This window comes from Polypterus senegalus, chromosome 9 (genome assembly GCF_016835505.1).
Source record: "Polypterus senegalus isolate Bchr_013 chromosome 9, ASM1683550v1, whole genome shotgun sequence".
Lineage (NCBI taxonomy): Eukaryota > Metazoa > Chordata > Cladistia > Polypteriformes > Polypteridae > Polypterus > Polypterus senegalus.
In genome coordinates, this window is record NC_053162.1 from 133,361,484 (window position 1) to 133,384,382 (window position 22,899).

The 22,899-nt window shown below is 37.1% G+C and overlaps 1 protein-coding gene across 3 annotated transcripts in view; it reads left to right on the forward strand.

Moving 5' to 3' along the window:
* The window catches only part of LOC120535824 (beta,beta-carotene 9',10'-oxygenase-like), a 78,691-nt gene extending 62,386 nt beyond the window's left edge, over positions 1-16,305 (forward strand). For all 3 annotated transcript variants that reach the window (XM_039763921.1, XM_039763922.1, XM_039763920.1), the window contains exons 9-12: positions 227-364; positions 1,518-1,700; positions 4,747-4,857; positions 12,327-16,305. In XM_039763921.1, coding sequence (XP_039619855.1) covers positions 227-364; positions 1,518-1,700; positions 4,747-4,857; positions 12,327-12,443 — 549 coding nt within the window. In that variant the 3' untranslated portion in view covers positions 12,444-16,305. The remainder of the gene's footprint in view (positions 1-226; positions 365-1,517; positions 1,701-4,746; positions 4,858-12,326) is intronic.
* The last annotated feature ends 6,594 nt before the right edge of the window (positions 16,306-22,899 follow it).

A 22,899-nucleotide genomic window follows, 5' to 3' on the forward strand; every position in this document is an offset into this window, starting at 1 on the left:
TGTACAAAGTGAAGAAATCATCTTGAAAATTTAGTTAATTAAGCCAAACTTAAAGGGGAAATTAATATGCTTAAAACCTGCAGCCACTGGATTCTCCTGAGTTTGATTATCACTTCTCTAGGTAACAAGTTAGTATGCTCATTTTAATCTAAATTGCATGTTTTATATGTACTGCATGTTAACATACCAAATAACCATTAATACAGAATATGTTTTGTAATTAAAGATATACAATATGCGCTCAAGACCATATCCACGTAGATTTGTCTTGCCCCTGATGATGGATCATAACACGCCATTTGCTCAGAATCTGAACACACTGACTTACAGCTCTGCTACTGCTATAAAGAAAGAAGAAAATAAGGTAAAAAGCAAAGCAATAAAATAAAATAACAAATACCCCTGTGAGAGTTGATTTTTACTGATAAATATTACAGTCACTATTTGATTATATCTTGATTATATTGAATGACTTCTGCTGTTGTTAATTGTTAACTTTTACCTTTAGCACTCTTAGGAAGCATTTTAATTAAAGCCTCTTGATCTGTGATCCAGTCCCACTGCTACTTCTCTGCAAGGATAAGAATTAATAAAGAGAACCAGTATAATCTAGTGTAGCAGAATTCTAACTCTGAGGGTCCATTTATTCAGTAACTTGCAAGGACATGAGAAATAAAGCTAATCATGTGCGCCTGTAATTAATAACTGTGCTTAGGAAGTGTAACCAGTAGTTGTAAGACACTTATTACTTTTATGAAACTGGGTGACTCGACATGCATGTCAATAAAGGCATTTTTCTCATCCTGAACTGGCTAACACCCTTAAATCCAACATTTTCTTAAGTGTGCACAAATCCTAAGTCAATCCCAGAATTTTGAAACTTCCTTTGTTTCATGGTGTAAGTTTAGAAAAGGACACAGTTTAAACTACAAAACTATTCAATTAAAACTTTTCTCAACTGTACTTTCCATTCCTACTTCTTTTTTATAAGTAATTATATCTTTAATCTTAAACACTCTTTTTTTCAATATAACCGTTTGCACAGTATTCTCTTCTTTTACCTTTAAGATTTTCTCATTGATAACCTACTGCTGGTTACTTTCACAGTTGAGGTTTGGTCCACTACAAACCACCCTCACCTTGGAAATTTCCTTTTCCTTGTTGGTCTTCAGTAAAGTCCCTTCATATTGGTGGTACTTCTTATAAAATAATGAAGATAACAGTATAAGTTCTGTTACCTAGAGGACTCTTAATTAGTTCTGCATCATGGCTAAAATAAACAAATCCTAGTTTTTATCAATGTCAATAGTCTTTAGCAGCAAGATGTATTTTAATCATTGAGTATTGATTTTACACAGAACATTTCACAAAGAATACTATCACCAGTTAATTTACTATGTGCATAAGAATATATTTCAAAGTAACAAGATGAAGTGTAAAACATAATTTTCCTCTTTTCATGAATATGTATTACAACTAAGTTTAACTAACTAGACCTGTTTTGTCTGTCACTTTAGGTGTTCTGCACTCATGAAAATTTGCATGACAATGATTTGTTAGAAGTGGGTGGTTTAGAATTTCCACAAATCAACTATGCACGGTTCAATACCAAGAAGTACCGTTATTTCTATGGATGTGGTTTCTTACACGTATTTGGTGACTCCCTGATTAAAATGGATCTGGAAACCAAAAAATTCAAGGTATTTTATTTTTAAATAATCTACCCCTAAGCTCCATGTCTTCTTGTTGGACCATGCACAACAGATATAGAGGTTGTATTAACAAAATTTCAAAACACAAAAAAATTATTCTAACTCTAGTAACATAAGTCAACATTTCCCCTTTATGATTCTCCCTCACAACTCTCCATTGTTAAATAAACTGTGACAGAATTCTGTACAGTTTAATGATGATATTCCGGAGAACTTTTGACAGGATACACCACCATGATCTGAACCATTCTTTGCTTTCTATTCCTCATGCATTCATATATAGAAACACATTAAATTATAATTACCAACGGAACAGAATTTCATTTGTATTGCATAGATATATTACCATTTATTCAAGTCTAATGCATTTCAAGTAGAATCACCATTGTCTTGAGCCTGTTATGGGAAAACAGTGATACACATAATGTATGGTTCAGTAAAAAATGTAAAAAGTCCTTTAGAGTGTTGTATCTGATCTCTTACAGGTCATATTGTGTTTGCTTTCTCTCAAGTTTATCCTCCCTATTATTAAATAAATGCATATATATTTTGAGTATAATCTGTCTGTGTGTGTGTAAGAAAAGTATTGGGGCCTTTATCAAGGCCTTTCTAATACTTTTAACATTAAAGTGTAGGCTAAAAATAAATTAACATTTCCAAACGATAGAAAGAGCATTTTTTTATATAAGTCCTCACAGACACTTTAGTTTAGAGATCATAGAAACTTACTAGTCAATACTTAATAGTCAAATGTAGCCAAGGTCAAAAGACAGTTAGGACAAGAGGGTGGCCATCTATTATAAGGGACATCACTTTCTTTCAAAACAAAAAAAACTAATGTCAAAACCAACATTTTCTTAGCGAAAAGAGTGCTCACAAACAAAGTTTTTTAGCAAAATCATTTGTATTAAATTTTTATGAAGCTCAAATGCTGTTAAATACATGCAGCTGCTTTTTATAACATGATTGCCATGATACCACAGGTTACATGGTGTGTGAATCACATTCCTGGCCACCATACAATATCATAGCAGCCTAGAGGTCTAAAATGGCAACACCCATGAAAGCAAACACACAAAATGGCAGTGCTCTAAACCAAACAAACAAACATAATGGAAAAGAGAAATATTCACAAAATTGTAAATTTATGACATCACCAAAATAAAAGCAAAAATAATATATGCATTAATTAAGTAAAAATGCATCATTTTTGACCAATCCTGACAAGTGAGAACATTTACTTCCAGAAGATTTTGCTTGTGGCATAAGCTTATAAGGTTTAAGTAGTGTAACCATGTACTTTGAAAGTTTCACTGCTGTGCAGATATGCAACAGAATCCTGAAGATAAGGTAAAACACACAAACAGTGTAGTCCAACCAGCCTTAGAGATGAGTGCTCATAGTGTTCAATATGGTATGGGTTGACGGTATTAGTAATAAACTGAACCAATTTATAATCTGTCAGTATTTTTGTTGGAAAACCAATGAAGTGATAATTCTTCTGAATCAATTGGATACAGACAAAACCCCATGTACATTTTGTCTAAAATAGAAACCTAAAGGTAGAATTGTGGAAATTATATCCATTCATCCATTGATTTTTGAAAGATATTAATCTATTTCAGGGACCATTATGACCAGAGAGCCAAACCAATATAGGACACACAGACCCATACACTCGCTCACATTGGGTTAACATAGAGATGTATGGTTGAAATGTCTGAAAAAACTGGAGTACCTGAAGAAAAACCCATATTTACAGAGGAACAATTCACTAACCTTGCACAGACATTCTAAGTTTTGAAACCTTGGAGGTAATATGTTCCAGTATGGCAAACTATTAGAAGAAAGAAACACAACATTTAATTATGCAAGCATGTTTTCTTTAACAAACATGTTGTCAATTTGTTTTAGCCCACTGAAAAGCAATACAGCTTTGGATAGTGAATTACTCCAACTTGCCAAAAGCATGCAAACAATGTGCAAGCATTGCCAGTTATTATGAATTAAGCTGCTGTGCTTATCCTGACCTACAGGACAGATAAACTTCAACTTACCACACAAGAGTAAGACCAACACATCAGACTGGTCCATCTGAGAGTTGTTTTCAGATCTGCCACATAGGTTGCAGCTAAAATTGTCAGGAGACACGATGGCTGCATCAGTAACATGCCATGCTGCCAACCTTAACCACATAGGACAGTTCTTTGACACTCTGGGCTGAGACATCTAAGTATGTCACCTCCTGCCTGCCCATCGCCAGTAACTTCATTGGGCCCTTCTTCAAGAACTGAATAATGGTCTACAGCTGCAGATTCAAAGGCTCATTGGCTTTTTTAATAGCACATTGACTGATTTTGTTGTAAACTTCAATCCTAATGTCAAAACAAATCAATATAACAAAGAGAACCCAGACGGAAAAGGCAGGAGAAAAGCCTCAGATTTAGGTTTGTATTGGTGCTTTTCACATGTGTTTTGTATGAGTTGTTACTGTAACCTTACAGATTTGCCTAACTTATGAAAAGCTTATAGGTTTATAGGGCCATTATTGTCACAGGTACAGGGTATGTTAAAATTCTTACTTGCATGTGCTAATCAACCTATTCTATAGTGCTACAGTCAAAAAGGCATGTAATCCTTTTTCAGTTACAGTAAAGCCAAGTTATAAATTCTATTACATTAAATTTGTGGTCAAGTCACATAGCAATGAGACTTCGAAATGTATCACCTGATTCTTAATTGATAAAAGTTAGGGAAGAAAGTAAGCAGATAATTTAATAATGTAATAAAAGACTGATGTTGACATATTATTACATTAAATTTTGAAAAAGTCCACAATAGAAACTTAAACTCTGTGTACAGTCTCCAATGTAAAAGTAATTATAAAGATATTATGTTTATTTTTATACAATATTTAGTTTAATAAAACTACATAAAGAATTAAAAAATATTGCTTTGTTAATGACTATAATCACCATGAAAATTTGTCCTTTAGAAGTTCCCCATTGATTTTGCTGTTGTTTTCACACTTCAGATCTGGAGACAAATTGGATTTTTCCCCTCTGAGCCAGTTTTCCTTCCTGTCCCAAATAGCACAGAAGAAGACGACGGGATCATCTTGTCTGCTGTACTGACACCTGATCTGGTAATGGCAATTTGGAGAACATTCTTGATATATTGATATATTGTACAGTTATCATTTCACAGCATCAAGGGGTATTTGTCCATCATAAATTACCCGGCACAGCGTCTTCAACTGATGACTCAATGCAGTGTGTTTCAGGTCTTTTTTGACCAGGTTTTGACTCACCTTCTTATGTACTCTGGATGTCATATTTTTCATCATCTTAACCTGTAGTAGTGATGATCCCAAATTTTAAAACAGATTATATTTACAATATTTTTAAACTATTTAAACAGACAGAAACCTACTGTAAATGGAGTGTAAAACACTAAGATAGACAGACAGACATACAGACACACACACATAGATAGATAGATAGATAGATAGATAGATAGATAGATAGATAGATAGATAGATAGATAGATAGATAGATAGATAGATAGATAGATAGAGTAAAAAATCTTTTAAAGGCAATGTTGTGTCAAAATTGACCCAAATAACATGGCAAGGTAAAGATTTTCAGAAACTGTACAAATTTTGAGACATTGTAAATTTGTAAATTTTCACTGCGGTTTTTTGTCAGATCAGCAAGATTAAATATGTCACACGCATTCATTAAAGATATTAGCCAGATTTTGGAAAGTCAGGGTGTAAAATAAAAGTGTGTGCAAACATTATAATGTATAGGCGTCATACAGAGAGATAGCAACAGGCACACGGCAATTGCATGCATCAATCCAACTTCCAGTAGATACTTATCCAGCTGGTCCTGCACTTAAACTCTTTTCTTCTTTTTGCATGCTACATTTGCTTTTATTATTATCTGCGTTTTAATTAAAGTATTTCAGGCACATTACTTTCTCGCTTTCCACACGCAAATATCCGTGCAAACCCGACAAACCAAATGTGCTCAACAAAAAAACAACGGTCCTTTACGGAAGTTGCGCCAAATGACTATAGTAAGCCCAACTTGCAAGATCACCGCACAGTGAACAGCGCAACGTAACTGAACACTCAGGGCGACAAATAACCCCTCTGCACGACTGAACCGGATTAAACGAAAATGCTACTGCTGTTTTTTTTTTTTATTTTTTACTCAATTTTCGTTCCCGTTTTAATTTGTTTACATATTACTAATGTTTATTTTTATTTAGTCTTATATTCTCCCGTTTTGCATTAATTCCAGTTCTCATTCTTGTAAAAGAAAAACAATATTTTTAGTTCTAGTTCTCATTTTTGTTATGAAAATATCACTGGTGCCCACCTGCTGTGATCATGTTCTTCAGGGATTCAGTTCCCATCATGAGGTTGGCCTGTAGTTGGCTAAATTAGAAGGTGGCAGTTTTCCTCTTTCTGTTTTTGTTATCTTTTAAATTGACAATACTGTTGAACAAGCTTTTTTTATTAGTAATCCATGATTTTCCTATGCATTCATTCTTGTTGTGTGTTGCCTAATTTTGTTACCCTGACATACACTTGTTTCCCCTCTGAACATGGGTGAGATGAGGGGCTTAAGAAAATAAAAGCAACCAACAAACAAACATATGTAAATGACATGTTGTCAAATGTATGCCATTTCATTCGAACTCATTCAAGTATAAGTTGATCTGTGTACCATTGTTACTCACCTGGTTCCTCTAGTTAACCACAGACAAAATTTATGTCAAATTATGCCTAATAAGAGTGTGCCTTAATTATTTATATATTAGTACCCACTTCAGAAAGAGTGATGAGAATAAGCAGGCTGACACATCAACATAAAGTTGTCATAAGTGGTTTTATTTATGAGTGAATATATATACAGTATATTTGAGTCAGTTATATCCTCATCAATAAAAATACATTTTTCTGTTCAGTTAAAAGGCTGAAATTTGGTAGGATGGTACGTCTAGGGCATTACATATCCACTAAGAAAGGATATCTCAATTTTTCAAACTAAATACTCAAATATATCAAAAACACTTTGACTAATGTTATTGAAATGTTATGACATTTTATGTATAGAAAAAGAAATCAGTCAACCCATGTTTATTTATTTTTTAGTATTTGCCTGTAATAATGCTGTAGCGATTGGGGTATTCTTAGGCATCATGTTATTTTTTCGACAGTTTATGTAAATGAATGCCACAAGCAGAACAACGCCATTGAATAAGCTATAGCTGTAATTGCACAGAGAAATGCGACTGGGAGCGAGTGAAGAAGGATAGGTGTCTTGAACAGGAAAGAGTGACAGGGTCCTAGTGAATGAAAGAAAGTAAGGTGAAGTTCAGTGAAGATATGGTTAGTAAGTGGTCTCCTTGGGCACACACGGTACTCCCAACTCTGTTGGCTTCTTCTTACTTCTCACAATGCAATATAAAATACATAAAAGTTCAAATCAGATTTCATTGTTGAGTGTGCTTATATGCAAATACTTAAAAGAACAGGGGTATTCTCTTCAAGGTCAGACTGCGATGTGCTGTTATGCTCTTGTTCTCACAGTAGAAACAAGGAAGTGCCACTATAGCATATTGACTCACTTCAAGCCCTGGGTACAACACAGGCCAGGAGCAGCAGCATGCTTTGGTCAGTTTAAAGACTTTCACAGCTCACTAAAGGGATCCCCCACAGACAGAACCAACAGCAGGTGAGCATTTTACATAGTTCACAATATTATTTTATTTTACCTGTTCTTTTCTGTACAATGATTAAAAATGTTCAGATTTCTGCATGGGTCACATAAATATGCAGCCTGTAAATGTCAATGCTGTATGTAATAAATTTAAAATAAAACACAATTCAATATGTATTGCTTTTGATCTAAACCTTCCAAAACTTTGTAATGGTACAGGATTACAGATCAAAAGTGTTCAAATCAGATTGAAACTATTGTTTTTACAGGGTGCTACAGGGTGAAACTTATAACCAAAAATCCCATTATTCCTGCTAATAATCTGTTTAAATTCAAAAGAATACATTTTCCTCTAAACTTGTGGTTTGCAATGAGAATTAACAAAAGCCAAGTAACTAGGAAGAGCAAGAATTGATCTACACCAAGGATGTTTTACTCATGTGCAATTGTATACAGCATGTTCAAGAGAAACAAAAAACAGTGAACTAATAATATTAGCTCATGGGAAACAAAAAATAAAATAACAAATATTGTATACCGAAAAGTACCCAGTTGCTTACAAAATATTTCTGACACATTCAATTAACCGATAGCAATATAACCAAGGCCCATTGTCTTGAAATATCCCAGTTGAGCCGGGTGACACAGCTATTTTTTTTATAATTATAACATTGCACCTTACTTACTTCCTTCCACAGCTAGATGGCAACTGGGACTTGAACTCTACCAGACAAAATAATTTGATTTCAGAAAAGGTTTGTGTGAAAGTGAGGCATACAAACCTATATTTGCTACCACTGATGAGGTGGAATATGAATTTAAAGAGCAGAGCCAGTAAAGGTATATTTTGGCCATAATGAAACTTAGATGTAAAAAGCCCATTAATAAATACATCCAGGATTAATTAGTATATTGTATACTAGCCAACCTGCGGCGTACCATACGCTGCAAAATCAGACCGTTTTTTTAATAATTTTTAAGCACAGGGAGAAAGTTAACATTTGAAAAATCGGTAATGTAATTAATCAGCCAGAAAAGCAACATTGTAACAATGCACTGAATGAACTAACACACAATCGTCCCTGCGGCGTTCAGGTGCGGAGGGTGGAACGGGAGGAGAGGAGAAGGACGTCCACTCCGCTCCCTCCGTCATGCTAGTCTGCTGATTTCTTGTCCAGTATGCACTGCCTGCTCATGTGCCCACCTTCAACTCGTCACTCGAGTCATTGTTGTCTTTGCACAGTCCAGATGCACCTGTGATTCACGTAGACTTTTAATTGCTCTTTGCGGTTTTGGCTGCCTTTCTATATCTAATTCACCAAGACACCCGACCATGGTAGTAGCGAGGTGGGACGGGGGTGTATACAAAGTGCAGGAGCATCTAAGAAGACGCATGTTTGTTGCAGATGTGAATTGCTGTATGTAGCGTGTAAAACAGTTTGCCATGGTGCAAGCGGTCGTGCGTCGAAACTGAAAACTCATTTTTTAAAGACTGCTCACTTCATTATGGTGTTTTAACCTCAGTTGTAAAGGAATGTTTTAAGGATCCCATGGGATACCCCTCGCAAACCGTTTTACACGCTGCATATTGCGCAGAACGGGTGGAGAGGAGAAGGACGTCCATTCCGCTCCCTCCGTCATGCTAGTGTGCTGATTTCTCGTTCAGTATGCACTGCCTGCTCATGTGCCCACCTCCAACTCGTCACTCGAGTCGTTGTCGTCTTTGCACAGTCCAGATGCACCTGTGACTCACGTAGACTTTTCATTGCTCTGTGCGATTTTGGCTGCCTTTCTATATATAATCCACCAAAACACCCGACCACGGTAGTCGCGAGGTGGGAGGGGGGTGTGTACAAAGTGCAGGAGTATCTAAGAAGACGCATGTTTGTCGCGGAAGCGAACTGCTGTATGTAGCGTGTAAAACAGTTTGCTATGGTGCACGCGGTCGTGCGTTGTAACCGAAAACTCGGTTTTTAAAGACTGCTTACTTCATTGTGTTTTAACCTCAGTTGTAAAGGAATGTTTTAAGGATCCCATGGGATACCCCTCGCAAACCGTTTTACACGCTGCATACAGCGATTCACATCCGCGACAAATATGAATCTTCTTAGATGGTGCTGTCGCGTCCACCCACGCTCTCAAAGCACACACACTGCCTGGTCATGTGCCCGCTCGCAAGAGCAACTAACAGAGACCCGCCCACCAACTGTAAGACCATGGGATACCCCTCGCAAACTGCTCTACACGCCGCATACAGCATTCACATCTGCTACAAACAAACTGTTTTACACACTGCACACATCGATTCACATCCGCGACATAATTTTTCTTAGATGGTGGTGTCGTGTCCACCCTCGCACTCGAAGCATACACACTGCCTGGTCATGTGCCCGGTCGCAAGAGCAACTGACAGAGACCTGGCCACCAAGTCTAAGACCATGGGAAACCCCTCGGAAACTGTTTTACACGCTGCATACAACGATTCACATCCTCAACAAACAAACTGTTTTACACGCCGCATACAGCGATTTACATCCGTGTCAAACATGCCTCTTCTTAGATAGTCCTGCCGCGTCCACCCTCATTCTCGAAGCATACACACCGCCTGGTCATGTGGTGCCTCTGTGTGAACCGGTCAGGCACAGAGAAGGTCAGCTGCTGAGAGAGCGTCTTGACTGTTGCAGGGCCTGCATTGGTGAAGCAGGTGAGACGGTAATGAAACAGAGGCACAGGGCTTATTGGTTTTTAAAGACTGCTTCCTTCATTGTGTTTTAACCTCAGTTTTAAAGGATTGTTTTAAGGATCCCATGGGATACCCCTCGCAAACTGTTTTACATGCTGCATATAGCGATTCACTTCCGCGATAAACATGCCTCTATGAACAATCAACGTGGCTCAGAGGTGCATGTGAACTCTATGAACATAAATGACACCGTTTTTCCTGTGTAGTCGTGTCTGAGTTGGTGGGCGTGGTTCTGCGAGTTGTCGTCGTATCCAATGGTCTTAGAGTTGGTGGGCATGGCTCCTTCCTGCATGCGCCATGGGCGTCTTACTTGTCGGCTTAGTGAATCCACGCCCCTTCCGGCGTGCTTTCCATGGGTGTCTTGCCTGTATATATACAGTAGTTACTAGGGCAAATGGACTCTCTTTAACAACATTTTCTGTTTTTTATAGAGACATAATAAATTACATTAGGGTAAAAATTCATCCATCCATTACCCTATATCCCAACTACATGGTCACAGGGGTCTGCTGGAGCCAACAGGGTAAAAATGAAATCTGAATTCACTGAATTAAGATAGGACATGCTTTAACATGACATTTGTATTGTGCAAGTATATTAATGTTTATTTTCTGTAGCAAGAATAAGTTCAACAATAATCTCTTTGATGCTGCCTACAAACAGTACATCAATAAACTGAATGCTGTTTTTGCAGGATTTGTTTAAGGCCAATCCATTTGTGACTTAGTGGGGTCCCCAACAATATTCTGTGGTTGCAAAGGGGACAGCGGTAACAAGCAAAAACTCAGCACGGCAGTAGTCCTCCAAAGAAAGAACTGCAGTAATACAATGTGTATCAAAAGACAGGCAGGTGGGTTTTGATCAGACAAACAGACAAGCTTTGTTAATTTTGCTTGTTATTGAGTGTGAAGGCAACGTAACATTCTGATTCTTTTATTCTCAAGCCACATTTTATTCACCACCATAAACATTCTTTAGTGTTGGGACTAGCCCTTGGCATAACACAGGAAAAGACTGTGCACACACTTAGACCAAACCAATATAGTGTCTCAAATGTACATTTATTTAAACCACCTCAACTACTAGGTCATAAGAAATAGACACTTTGCTGCCTAATGTTTTGTGATACTAAAATTAATAATAATCATATACAGTTTTAAAACTGCCCAGTCCAGGGGGATCAGCACCAATTCAGGAGAGTCAGGAAAAAGGCCTGGACATGATGTGTCAGCCCATCACAGAGTATACATAGTTATTCACACAGGAGCAAATTTTGAGTCGCCCATCTACCTAATCTAAATTTCTTTGGGTAATGTTGGAAGGAAGGTAAAAGGGAAACCCATAGACTCACTAGAACAATGTGCAAGCTGTACTTGGAGAGTGACTACTGTGCTATCTGAATCAAGGATGCTGGATTACTAACCTCTGTGCCACTGGTCTACCAAAGTAAATTAACAATACTAAACTGGAAATCAGAAAGAATCTGACGTGTAAGTCTAGGCCCACTTCATACCCTGAAACTGTCACAGTAGACAAAGTGATGCTTTCATTATCTTGTAAAACTATCACTTCTCTTGTAATAAATTGTTCTATTTAGCTATTTTAATTTCTGATTTCAATGAAAAATGGCAGAAGGTTGAAAGGAATTTTACAGATGAAACCTTTTTCACAATAAGCTCCAGTGCTTATAAAAGCTATTCCCCATCTTTCACATTTTATTGGTGTACAACATTAGTCACAGTGGATTTAATTTAGCTTTTTTGACACTGATCAACAGTAGGAAACTGCTTAAAATCTATATGTTTTATATTTGTAATTAATTTAGACCACTTTGCACAGATCTGTTTTCACATTAATATAGAGTCTTTTTCTGCTGGTCAGTGTTATACAAGTCTAATTAAACTCCACTGTGATTTAATGTATAACAATGAACCATGAAACCTTCCAAGAGGGTGACTACTAACTACTTCAGTTTGTCAAATGCAGGTTATACAGTATGTTCCATGATATGTCTGAGAGGTCTTTACAGCTGAGTTGTTTCTCAAATGAATCAATAATCCTTTGAGTTTGTGTTTCCCCTTTATTAGTCTAGATTTAAATTAAAATTACTTATTAAGTTTACCCTTTTATTCACAGGCAAAGAGCAATTTTCTGCTTGTCTTGGATGCAAAAACCTTCAAAGAGATTGGAAGAGCAGAAATACCTGTACAGATGCCTTATGGTTTCCATGGAGTATTTGCAGCCAGTATATAACTGGAAAAACAGAACCTTCCCGAACATAATCTGGAACCTCCATGCATTAGCATTACACATTTTTGCACTGTTTTATATTTTATCAAATTGTATGTGTCTTTTCTTCAGAACATCTCTGAATCAGTCATACAACTCTAAGAAGTGAGTACAATATCTGATATGCTTCCCTAGATAGATTTAATTCATTCATTTACTGAACCTGCTTATTCTGCTTCATGGTTGCAGTGTGCCAGAACATACTGTATCTTGGCATTGTGCACTAAGCATAATCGAGGTGGAAAATAACAAAATACAATTGCTTCATTACTGTACTTATGACTTTTTTCACATATTTGCACTTTAATTAAATAGATATAGTTTTGGGTACTTTTGACTTTTACCCCACTGTATTTACAGCAAATATCTCCACTTTCTACTCTACTACATTTCTATAAATGTAGATGCATTACATTTTAAAGTGGCATGAATGGTTAATTCTTTCTGAATGACTCTTTTTAGTGAATCATGGGAACTGATTTGCAAGCACGAACAAATCGATACTGACATCTACAGGAGTGCTAACAAATTTAGAGCAATGTTTCTTAAACACGCCTGTGATGGGTCTTCACATAATTATGTGGTAAAAGTTTTTCCAAGTTAAAATTCTGTATTGAGAGATAAACTTTCCATGATTTATTGTACTATTTGCATCATGCGGTATGTGAGTCAGTAGAATTAAACATTTCAAACCGGACTGTTCACTGAATTGTTCAGCAAGTTTTATCCTAGCAGCTGTGTAAAGTACACATAGTGTAGTCTATATATTTGTTGGTATAATTTAGCTTTTTTCAGGGTTTTGTTGAACTGTTAAATGTAAACCAGAGTATTTTAAACTATTTGTGAACTCATCTGGAAAATGTATTATTAATAATGGAGTGAATTTGAAAAACATTGTTTTAATGTTTAAGACAAGGTAAATAAGCTGCACTGATTAATTACATTTTTAACTACTTTATTCCTTAACTAGTGTCATGAGTCATGTGACAAAGTTCTTTCTCTCAGCCTAACTAAAGCTTAAACTAAACTTTTTTACTGGCAGTGATACACCACAGAAATCTATTCTTGTTTTGAATGATAGTAACTTAAGGTTCAAGCCCCAGGTGCTCTCTGTGTGGAGTTTGTTTTCCTCCTATCCATGTGAGTTTCCTCCTGGTGCTCCAGTTTCCTCCCACACTCCTAGTGTGTGTGCATGGGTGTGTGGTGAGTGCGCTTACCCTGTTAAGAGATGACATCCTGTCCAGAAAACGTTCTTGCCATTCACCCTATGGGTATTTAAACGACCTACCACCATAGGCGGAAAAACAGAAAATGTAGAATCAGCAAAATTGTTACAGGAGGACTTGAACAGCATACAATTTTAATGTTAATAAATATAAGGTATTGCATTTAAGAAGTAGAAAGTTTAGATTTCAAAACACAATGGGAGGGTCTGAAACTTGAAAAAATACCTAATGAGAAGGATCTGCAAGCCATAGTGGAATCATCTCTATCTACATCAAGACAGTGTACACAAGCAATGGAGAAGGCTAATAGGATATTAGGTTACATATGATGTATTGCGCACAAGTCATTTGAGGTTATGCTTAAGTTATATAATGCACTAGAGGGGCCTTACCTGTTCAGTTTCCATCTCCATGTTAAAACTAAAACACAGCAATGCTAGAGAAAGTCCAAAGAAGAGCAATTAGGCTGATGCTGGAGCTAAGAGGTATGAGCTATGAGGAGAGACTGAAGGAGTTGATCATTTGATGTTTCCGGTAATGGAAATTCAGAAATGACACAAGCAAAGTATTTTAAATTATGAAATGAATAAGTACAATGGATCCAAGCTATTACATTAAAATACATTCTGCAACAAGAACTTGAGGACACAGTTGAAAATGTGTTAAAAGCAAATTTCTCACAATGGCATAAATTACCAATTAGGACTTTAGGGACTTTCAGATCTCAACTTTATGATATTTTTGATAATCTAGTTGAAATGGACAGACAAGCTGGTTGGGCTGAATGTGCTCCTCTTGTCACAATTGTTGTAATGTTCTAATGGTCAATATATAGGCATTAAATATGTATGATAGGCAATTCATGCTCAACGCAATTATTTTATTTCCCAGTATGCATACTCATAACCTTATAATGGGTGTAGATTTTAATTGTGTATTAAGTCCAGACTTGGAATTGAAACTGTTAAATCTACAACTGGTGGTAATTATACAGTTTATTAAGGATCAAAATCTCCCTGACCCATGGAGATTTCTGTATCCAAATTAACATTATATTCTTTGTTTTTGTCAGTACATTATAGGTACACAAAATGGATTAATTTTTTTATTGATCACAACTTAGCACCTATTAAATCATGGAACTACAAAACAATTGTTATCTCCAACAATTCTCTTATTTTGTACTTCAGATAATTATAGCCTATAAATCCAATTTACAATTGCTGACTTAATCCATTAGTGCTAGTTTATAAGGTCTACATGAAATTCATTTCCACACAAGTTCATATTTTCTTAAAGAACAATTTTACCAGATCATTAAAGCTGATGTTATTAGAGCTTACCAGGAATATTCTAGGTCACCAAATGATGTACTCTAGAAGAAAAGGTTGCCACTACAATTGGAATTTAATCTTCTGACTACAAAATAAACAGAACATCTTATCCTTAAGTCATATCATGATCTTATGGGAATAATGGAAAAAAATTTAAATTGCAGCAATGGAATGGAATTCGGCCATTCATAAAATACACAATAGTTCAATGCGCACTAAGCACACCATAATTAAACTAAAATTTGTTCATCAATCACATATATCACATCTAAAATAGTCTAAAATGTGTCCAGGGCAAGATCCAAGATTTAAGTGATGTCATCACCTGCCTGTATTGCTAGGCCACGTATTTGGAATCTTCTACACTTGAACCATTTTGGTCAAAAATGTTTGTACATATCTCGTATAGCCTTGGATTTAAAAATCACTCCTAATGCCTTAACAGTAGTAATACCTCATGAGATTAAACTGTGCTATGAAGAACTTGGGGGCAATATCCTATATCACACCACCTTCAGATTTACTCTGGTCAACTAGAGAAGCACTGTTACACACCCTGTAGACCTCAGTGGCAAAGAGAAGTCCTATATTATCTTAGGTTTGAGGGAAAAAAAAAACTAATTTTATGAATGAGGATCCAGTGCTAAAATTTTCAGCCTTCGAAAGAACTCATTTATGTAATTCTAAGGTGAGCGTGCCGTACCTTTGCTGAACCTTATCATTTTGTTTGCTGTTTCATCCTACATAAATTACCATTTTACTCAGGGCTCTGTAGTCATGAATTGTCTTTGAAGCCTACTGTTGTACTTGCCATGCTGTTTTCATATGCTTGCTTGGGTAAGGCTTTGTTATTGTATTCAGTTACCTAAATAAAAGGCTGATAATAAAGAGAGAGACATCATTTGGATGTGGATAGAAACCTGAGTTCCTGGAAGAAACCTGAGCAGGTGTTGGAGGAGTGTGAGAACTTCACAATGACAATGCTGATTTAGAACTTAGCTCTCTAATGATGTGAGGCAACAGTGCTAAAAATTGTCTCCCCATGTCACCTTTCTTCATTGATGTTTGGATTTATTTTCAGTTTTGACGATGATGAAATTTTACATTTTCAAATGTTGCTTAATAGTTTGAAGGTAATAGAAAAAAACATTAGTTTGGAAGATTTTGCTTAAGGAAGGGGCGCCACATTGGCACAGTGGTATCGCTGCTGCCTCGCAGTAAGGAGACCTGGATTCACTTCCCGGGTCCTCCCTGTGTGGAGTTTGCATGTTCTCCCTGTGTCTGTCCAAAGACATGCAGGTTAGGTGGATTGGCGATCCTAAATTGTCCCTAGTGTGTGCTTGGTGTGTGGGTGTGTGTGTGTGTGTGTGTCCTGCGGTGGGCTGGCGCCCTGCCTGGGGTTTGTTCCTGCCTTGCGCCCCGTGTTGGCTTTGATTGGCTCCAGCAGACCCCTGTGACCATGTAGTTAGGATATAGCGGGTTTAATGCTGGATGGATGGATGGATAATGGATGCATGTTTATGAAATTGAATATGATGTAAATCTCTTATGTTTGCAAGTTGAGTCGGGTTGCCACCTCACACCATTTGAACACCAGCTTGATTACTGCCTGAGGTGCCTTTTCCATGAAGTGTGCATGAGCTCCCCTTCTATTCATGGGTTTCTTCTATGTACTCATGCTTCTACCACAGTCCGAAGACATACAGTCATATCGAAAGGCTCTGGACACCTGTGACCCTGTCATGGAAAAAGCAGGTTAAAAAGAATAAGTATTTTCCTTTTACAAAATTTTAGTTTAATTTCGAATTGGGAAGCAAATTGTGATTTACTGCTAGTGTGTAATACAGTAAAATTGAGCTACACAGGGCCAAATTAGAACCCTAGCACTTATAACTGAAAATGGTTAATGTATGATGGCCATTTTCATTTACTGTATGGCCCTTGATGTTGTTATTGGTGCTGAATTTTATTATACGGAAGAGACTGTGAATCTAACCTGTTCACTTTACACTAATTTTATCCTTCTTGATTTTTGTTATTTTATATAAATGAAAATAAACAAAATTAAAAATCTTGCTATTTGTCTTTCATGTTGATCAGTAAACATTTAATGTTTGTTATGAATTGTGTGCTCTGTTACTTAAAAATCAGCTTTAAAACACTATCGTTTACATTGGCCGTGATCTATAATGGGGTAGTATCTCAAACACTCAGTTGAATGGAAGAACAACAGGCTCTTAGTTTAATGAATGAGCAGAAGTAGCCCATGGGTTCCAAGCCCCCAGTGTCTATTATATTGTATATCATTTTGCTTTTATTCATAAAAAAATTGATAGTTAAAAAAAACCATGGAGGAAATTTTAACATTTAGCAATTAAGCAACAATTCCTGACAGTTTCCCCTTTTACCAGACCAAATATAAATTATTTTTACTGAATAATTTTGATATTTTATTCACAGAATGAGAAATGTACTGTTTGATCTGATCTGAATGCTTGAACACTCAAAGGGACTGGAAGAGCAATGAAATACGTGAATCTCTTGATTTTTATAGTTACCTTGGAGTAATTTGTTGGTTGCATAGCATTCACAAATTATCAATGTCTGTTTTAGACATCTTTTACGCCAGGTTTAGGGTTATGCAAGTGCTGTGGGTAATTTAGGAAGTACACACCTCCCAGTGGAAGTTGTGTCATGAAAATTTTTCTATATGATAACAACTGAGAAGAAATTGGAAGTAACTTGCCAATTTTTGAATACGGTGCCAATCTTGCACCTCTTAATATACGATTCAAAATTTCACGTCAGCCAGAAATTGAGTTTTGTGGTCATGTTATATTTTGAACAATCTGATGCCCACTTGTTTCATTTTCTTTTTGATGTTTTTCATTAAAGGAAATATTTAGATTTTGTGTGAACTGAGAAGAAAATCAACAGTGACCTCAGCTTTCTTTATTACTCTGACTGGAAATACATGAAAAGAAAATAAAGCCAGTGTGATGTCACTTACAGATGCTTCATATTATTTAAGTCTTATGAACAGAGCATCCATCAATCTGTCACAACTGCTGATTGGGTTATTTCACACAAATTCTATATATTTGGGTCATTTAAACTTAAAGAATTCTCATCTTAGTGGAGAAATGTGAAAATGCCATCCAATGGTATGTGAGATTAGTTTAGAAATTAATTCAGAATTAAACTCAATGACATCTATAGGCAGAGCAAATTCCTTGAGGTTAGAAAAGACTGTTCATATGTAATGGATTGAGAATATATTCATCCAATATAATAAACAGTACATTTGTATAACTTATTTTTACTGTATATACAAATTAAAAACTTTGTCAAAAGAAACTTGCCCAGTTTCCTCAATCTTCTATCGATACCTACATTTAAATATATTTTAGCTTGTAATGAGGGAGATATCTACATTTAAATATATTTTAGCTTGTAATGAGGGAGATACTGGTAGCATTTCCATAGTTTAAGAACTGATTGATCTTACTCAATGAAAGGGAAGGGATCTTTCAGCTGAATTTATATGAAGACAAAGATTGGATTTCAGTCATTCATACACAATTTTTCAATCTCTGCAATGAGAGTAACTCATCTTAAAATTGTACAGTAAAGACAGTGGATTCAGAAAGTATTCAGCCCCCTTCACTTTCTGCACCATTTTTGCCTATCAATATAAACTCAGTAGCCCATAATAAGTAAATTGTGGTGGGGCATAGATCAGGGCAAAGGTATAAAACAATTTCTAATGCTTGGAGTGTACCAAGAGCGCAGTGGCCATAATAACTGTGAAAAAGAAGAATACTTGAACCACCAAGACTCTTCCTAGCATGACCTATCTAGCCAAACTCAGTAACCAGACAAGAAGGGCCTTGGTCAGGGAGATGACCGATACGCCAATGGTCACTCTGACAGACCTTTAGAAGTTATTGGCTGAGATGGGAGAACCTGTGAGAAAGGCAGCCATTTCAGCAACACTCCCATCAATCAAACATTTTTGGTAGAGCAGCTAGATGATAGCCATTCTTCAGTAAAAGGCACATGACACCATAAAGGACTCTTGAGAGCATGAGGTTAGAGATTCTCTGATCTGTCGAGTTAAAAATGTAACTCTTTGGAGAGAATTCCACGCACTGTGTCTGGCAAAGTCCAGCCACTGGTCTTTGTCCTCCTAATATAATACCAATGGTGAAGCATGGTGGTGGTAGCATCATGCTATGGGGGTGCTTCTCAGTGGCAGAGACAGAATGATCAGAATTGAGGTAAGGATGAATGCAGCCAAATACAGAGGTGTCCTTGAAAAAACCCTGCTCCAAAGTTCTTGCAACTTGCACTTCCCATCCAATCGTGCGACGCTTGAGAGGATCTGCCAATAAGAATGAGATAAACTGCACAAATCCAGGCGTGCAAAGCTTGTAGAGACAATTTCAGGAAGACTAGAAGATGCAATTGCTGCCAAAGAAGTTTCTAAAAAGTACTGAATTAAGGGTCTGAATACTTATATGAATGAGAAACTTCACATTTTCACTTTGTCATTATGGGTTATTGATTGTAGATTAAGGGACAAAAATGGCAAATTTATCCATTTAATATTAAATCTGCCGCACAATAAAGCATGCTGAAAATGAAAGGGTGTAAATACTTTCTGAGTCCATTGCATATCTTTTAAGCTGAAAATGATCTAAAATCTGTTGGGAGGGGAATCTAATCTGCAAACAATGCCATCAAATACCAGCCTTAGTAGATCATATGTTTTTGGATTGTCCAACACCATTTAGAGAAAAAATATTCACTTATTTGTCAGGTATTGTTTGATTCACAATTACTGCTAATCTTTTAATAGCATATTTTGGAAGGACTGTACATGGGATAAAATTGATAAATCTATTGTCATCTCCTATCTACAATGCTTGCACATTGGTTTGTCTTGTTTATAGATACTGTAAAAGAATCCTAGCTCATGCTCCATTAACAGGAAATCGGTGTCATTTAGACTATATTGTCTAAATCGGGAATCAAGCTTTCCTAGGGAGGAATGGTGCAGAGTTTGTTTTAAAATTGACAAGAATTCATTTAATGATATTCAGTCTCTGCCTCTGTTGCTTTTCCTTTTGAATTTTTAATAAGTATCTTACAATGAGATTTTTGTTAATGTAACACATCCAGATAGGTAGCAATACATTTTTAAATGCTGACTATGACTTAATGCATCTTCATTTTTTGGAATGTTGTGCTGATTGTATTCTTCATTGTTTTGTACTTTTTTCAAGATTCTAAACTAAATAACACATCTCTCTATTATATAAAAAAATCCTTCGATGAGACAAAACTTTTTGGAGACAAGACTTTTTGAAAGAGATTTTTTGCCTTGAGATTTTTTCAAGTCACGCCCTCCTCTCAAACATTTTCAAACAAGACCACGGTCCTCTCACCTTTCATTCATGTGAATGCTTTTGTCAGACACACTCCCTGCACTCTCAGCAATTATAAATTTTAACGTTTTCCTCACTTTAAGTTCCCAATTAAAGATGACATATTATGTCCAAATTTTATTGAAGAATTTTATCATGAAAGGTTATCAAAAGAAAAAAATTAGTACATGGGCAGTCCTAGCACCAAGAAACGAGGAAGTCAAACGAGTTAACGCCAAAAAGTTTGATCGATTACACGGCAAATTGGTTAAATGTGTATCAATAGACTATGCTGAAACAGTTGGTGGTGAGCGTGCAGAACTGTAAAACAACGACTTACAATATCCTGAAGAATATCTACAAGCGTTAACAATGTCAGGTCTTCCTCCGCACGAATTACTGCAGAAAGAAGAATGTATCCAAGAAAGGTAATGTAGTACATCTTCCATGGATAACATTAGAACAAAGGAGATCTTGATAATGCCATTTGTATTAAAGCTTTAACAGTTTCCCATTAGAATAGCTTTTGCAAAGGCAATTAACAAATCTCAGAGCCAAACATTCAAAAAAGTCATTTTATTTAATAGAGAGAAAGAAATGAAATTCAATCACGGACAGTTATATGTTGCGTTGATGATATGTAGCAATTCCCATGAATATAAAAATCTGTTTAAATTGTACATCCGCATCCCCATACGCGAGCAGCAGAACTGCAAAGAGGGTAGCGCAGGCCCGGGGTTAGTGAGCTAAGTGAGCAGGGGACAAAGCCCGCTAGTCCCTAATCAAAAGATCTGTAAGGCATCAGTGGAAAAAGTTCTTTAGTTGTGGCAAGTTAAAATGGAACAACAGAACATCCACAGTACTTATTAGGTTTTGTAGTAAAGCAGATTACTGCTATTATTGTGGAAAAAAACAGAATCAGAGAAGGCACTTGGAGACCTTGGAATGTGCAGGCAGAATCAACTTTTATTGCATGATGTACACACTGCCTCAGTTCATATTAAATGAGCAATCAGCTACTCGACCACCTTTCATTTATTACAGGTCAAGTCAAGTTCAGGAGCATGCACTGGTACAGTGCGTTGCCGCACCCACTACACGACGAAACAACTCGGGATCCCGGTTGGCAACCCCCCAGGCAGACACGCGGTCCATTCCCACCCTCTATCTGCCGCAGCAAGGTGTTACGTTGGCAGCCCGTTGGCCTGGTCCAGCCACTCGGGTCCCCAACAATGAGGATCTTATGAGCTGGATCACCCTCGGGAAAACTGCCACATGGCTGTAGTGCCGTAACTGACGCTTCCTCACAATGCAGGTAACGTGCTTCATTCTGGACTCCGTGAGCAACAGCTCATTCGACACAAAGTCAAACCAGTGATACCCAAGGATTTTCCGGAGAGACACGGTAACAAAGGAGTCCAGGCTTCATCTCAGGTCACTGGATAGCGGCCATGTCTCACAACCATATAGCAAGACAGGAAGCACCAGGACTCTAAAGACTTGGACCTTTGTCCTTTTGCATAGATATCGGGGAGCGCCACACACTCCTTTCCAGCGACCTCATGACCCCACATGCTCTCACAGTCCGTCTACTGACTTCATGGGAAGAGTCACCGGAGACATGAATGTCACTGCCAAGGTAAGTAAACCTTTCGACAACGTCGACACTCTCTCCACAAACAGACACATTGCTGATGGTTGTGTCTAAGAGGTCATTAAAGGCCTTGATCTTGGTTTTTATCCAGGACACTCGCAAGCCCAGACACTCAGACTCCTCGCTCAGTCTCTCGAGCGCCCTGATCAGAGCCTCCATTTACTCCACGAAGATCACAGCATCGTCAGCAAAGTCAAGGTCCACAAATCTTTGTTCAGCAAAAGATGCCCCACAGCCGGTGAACCCCACGACCCTGCCCAACACCCAGTCCATACAAGCATTGAACAGAGTAGGAGCAAGAATACACCCCTGCCGAACCCCAGAATCAACTGGGAAAAACACAGAGGTCCTGCCTCCACTCTGTTTATTACAGTTCTTATCAAAAGTTTATCTCCCTCAGCTCATTTGACACACGTCTGACTCCACCTCCCCGTTGCCTTGGTCCTGCCTCAAATTAGTAACACCTATATTTCACTCCCTAATGAGCATTTCACTCTATTCTATTCATCATGGCCACTGGGCAGGCCTTCTCCCCACCTTGAACCCGTCCAGTTCCTGCCACCATTATCTCTAGTCCTCAGCTCACGTTCACTACATGGAGAGAAGTGTGGGTTCTGCCTGTCAGCCTCTCTCTATATACCTGACCTTGACTCATGAAATATTTATTGGTGGTTTCCGGCTTGCTAAGAAAAATAAAAAAATACACAGGCACAAGACTTTTTGTGATTTAACCCTTGCACTAGGATATAATGCTTATTTTCATATACAGTATGCTTA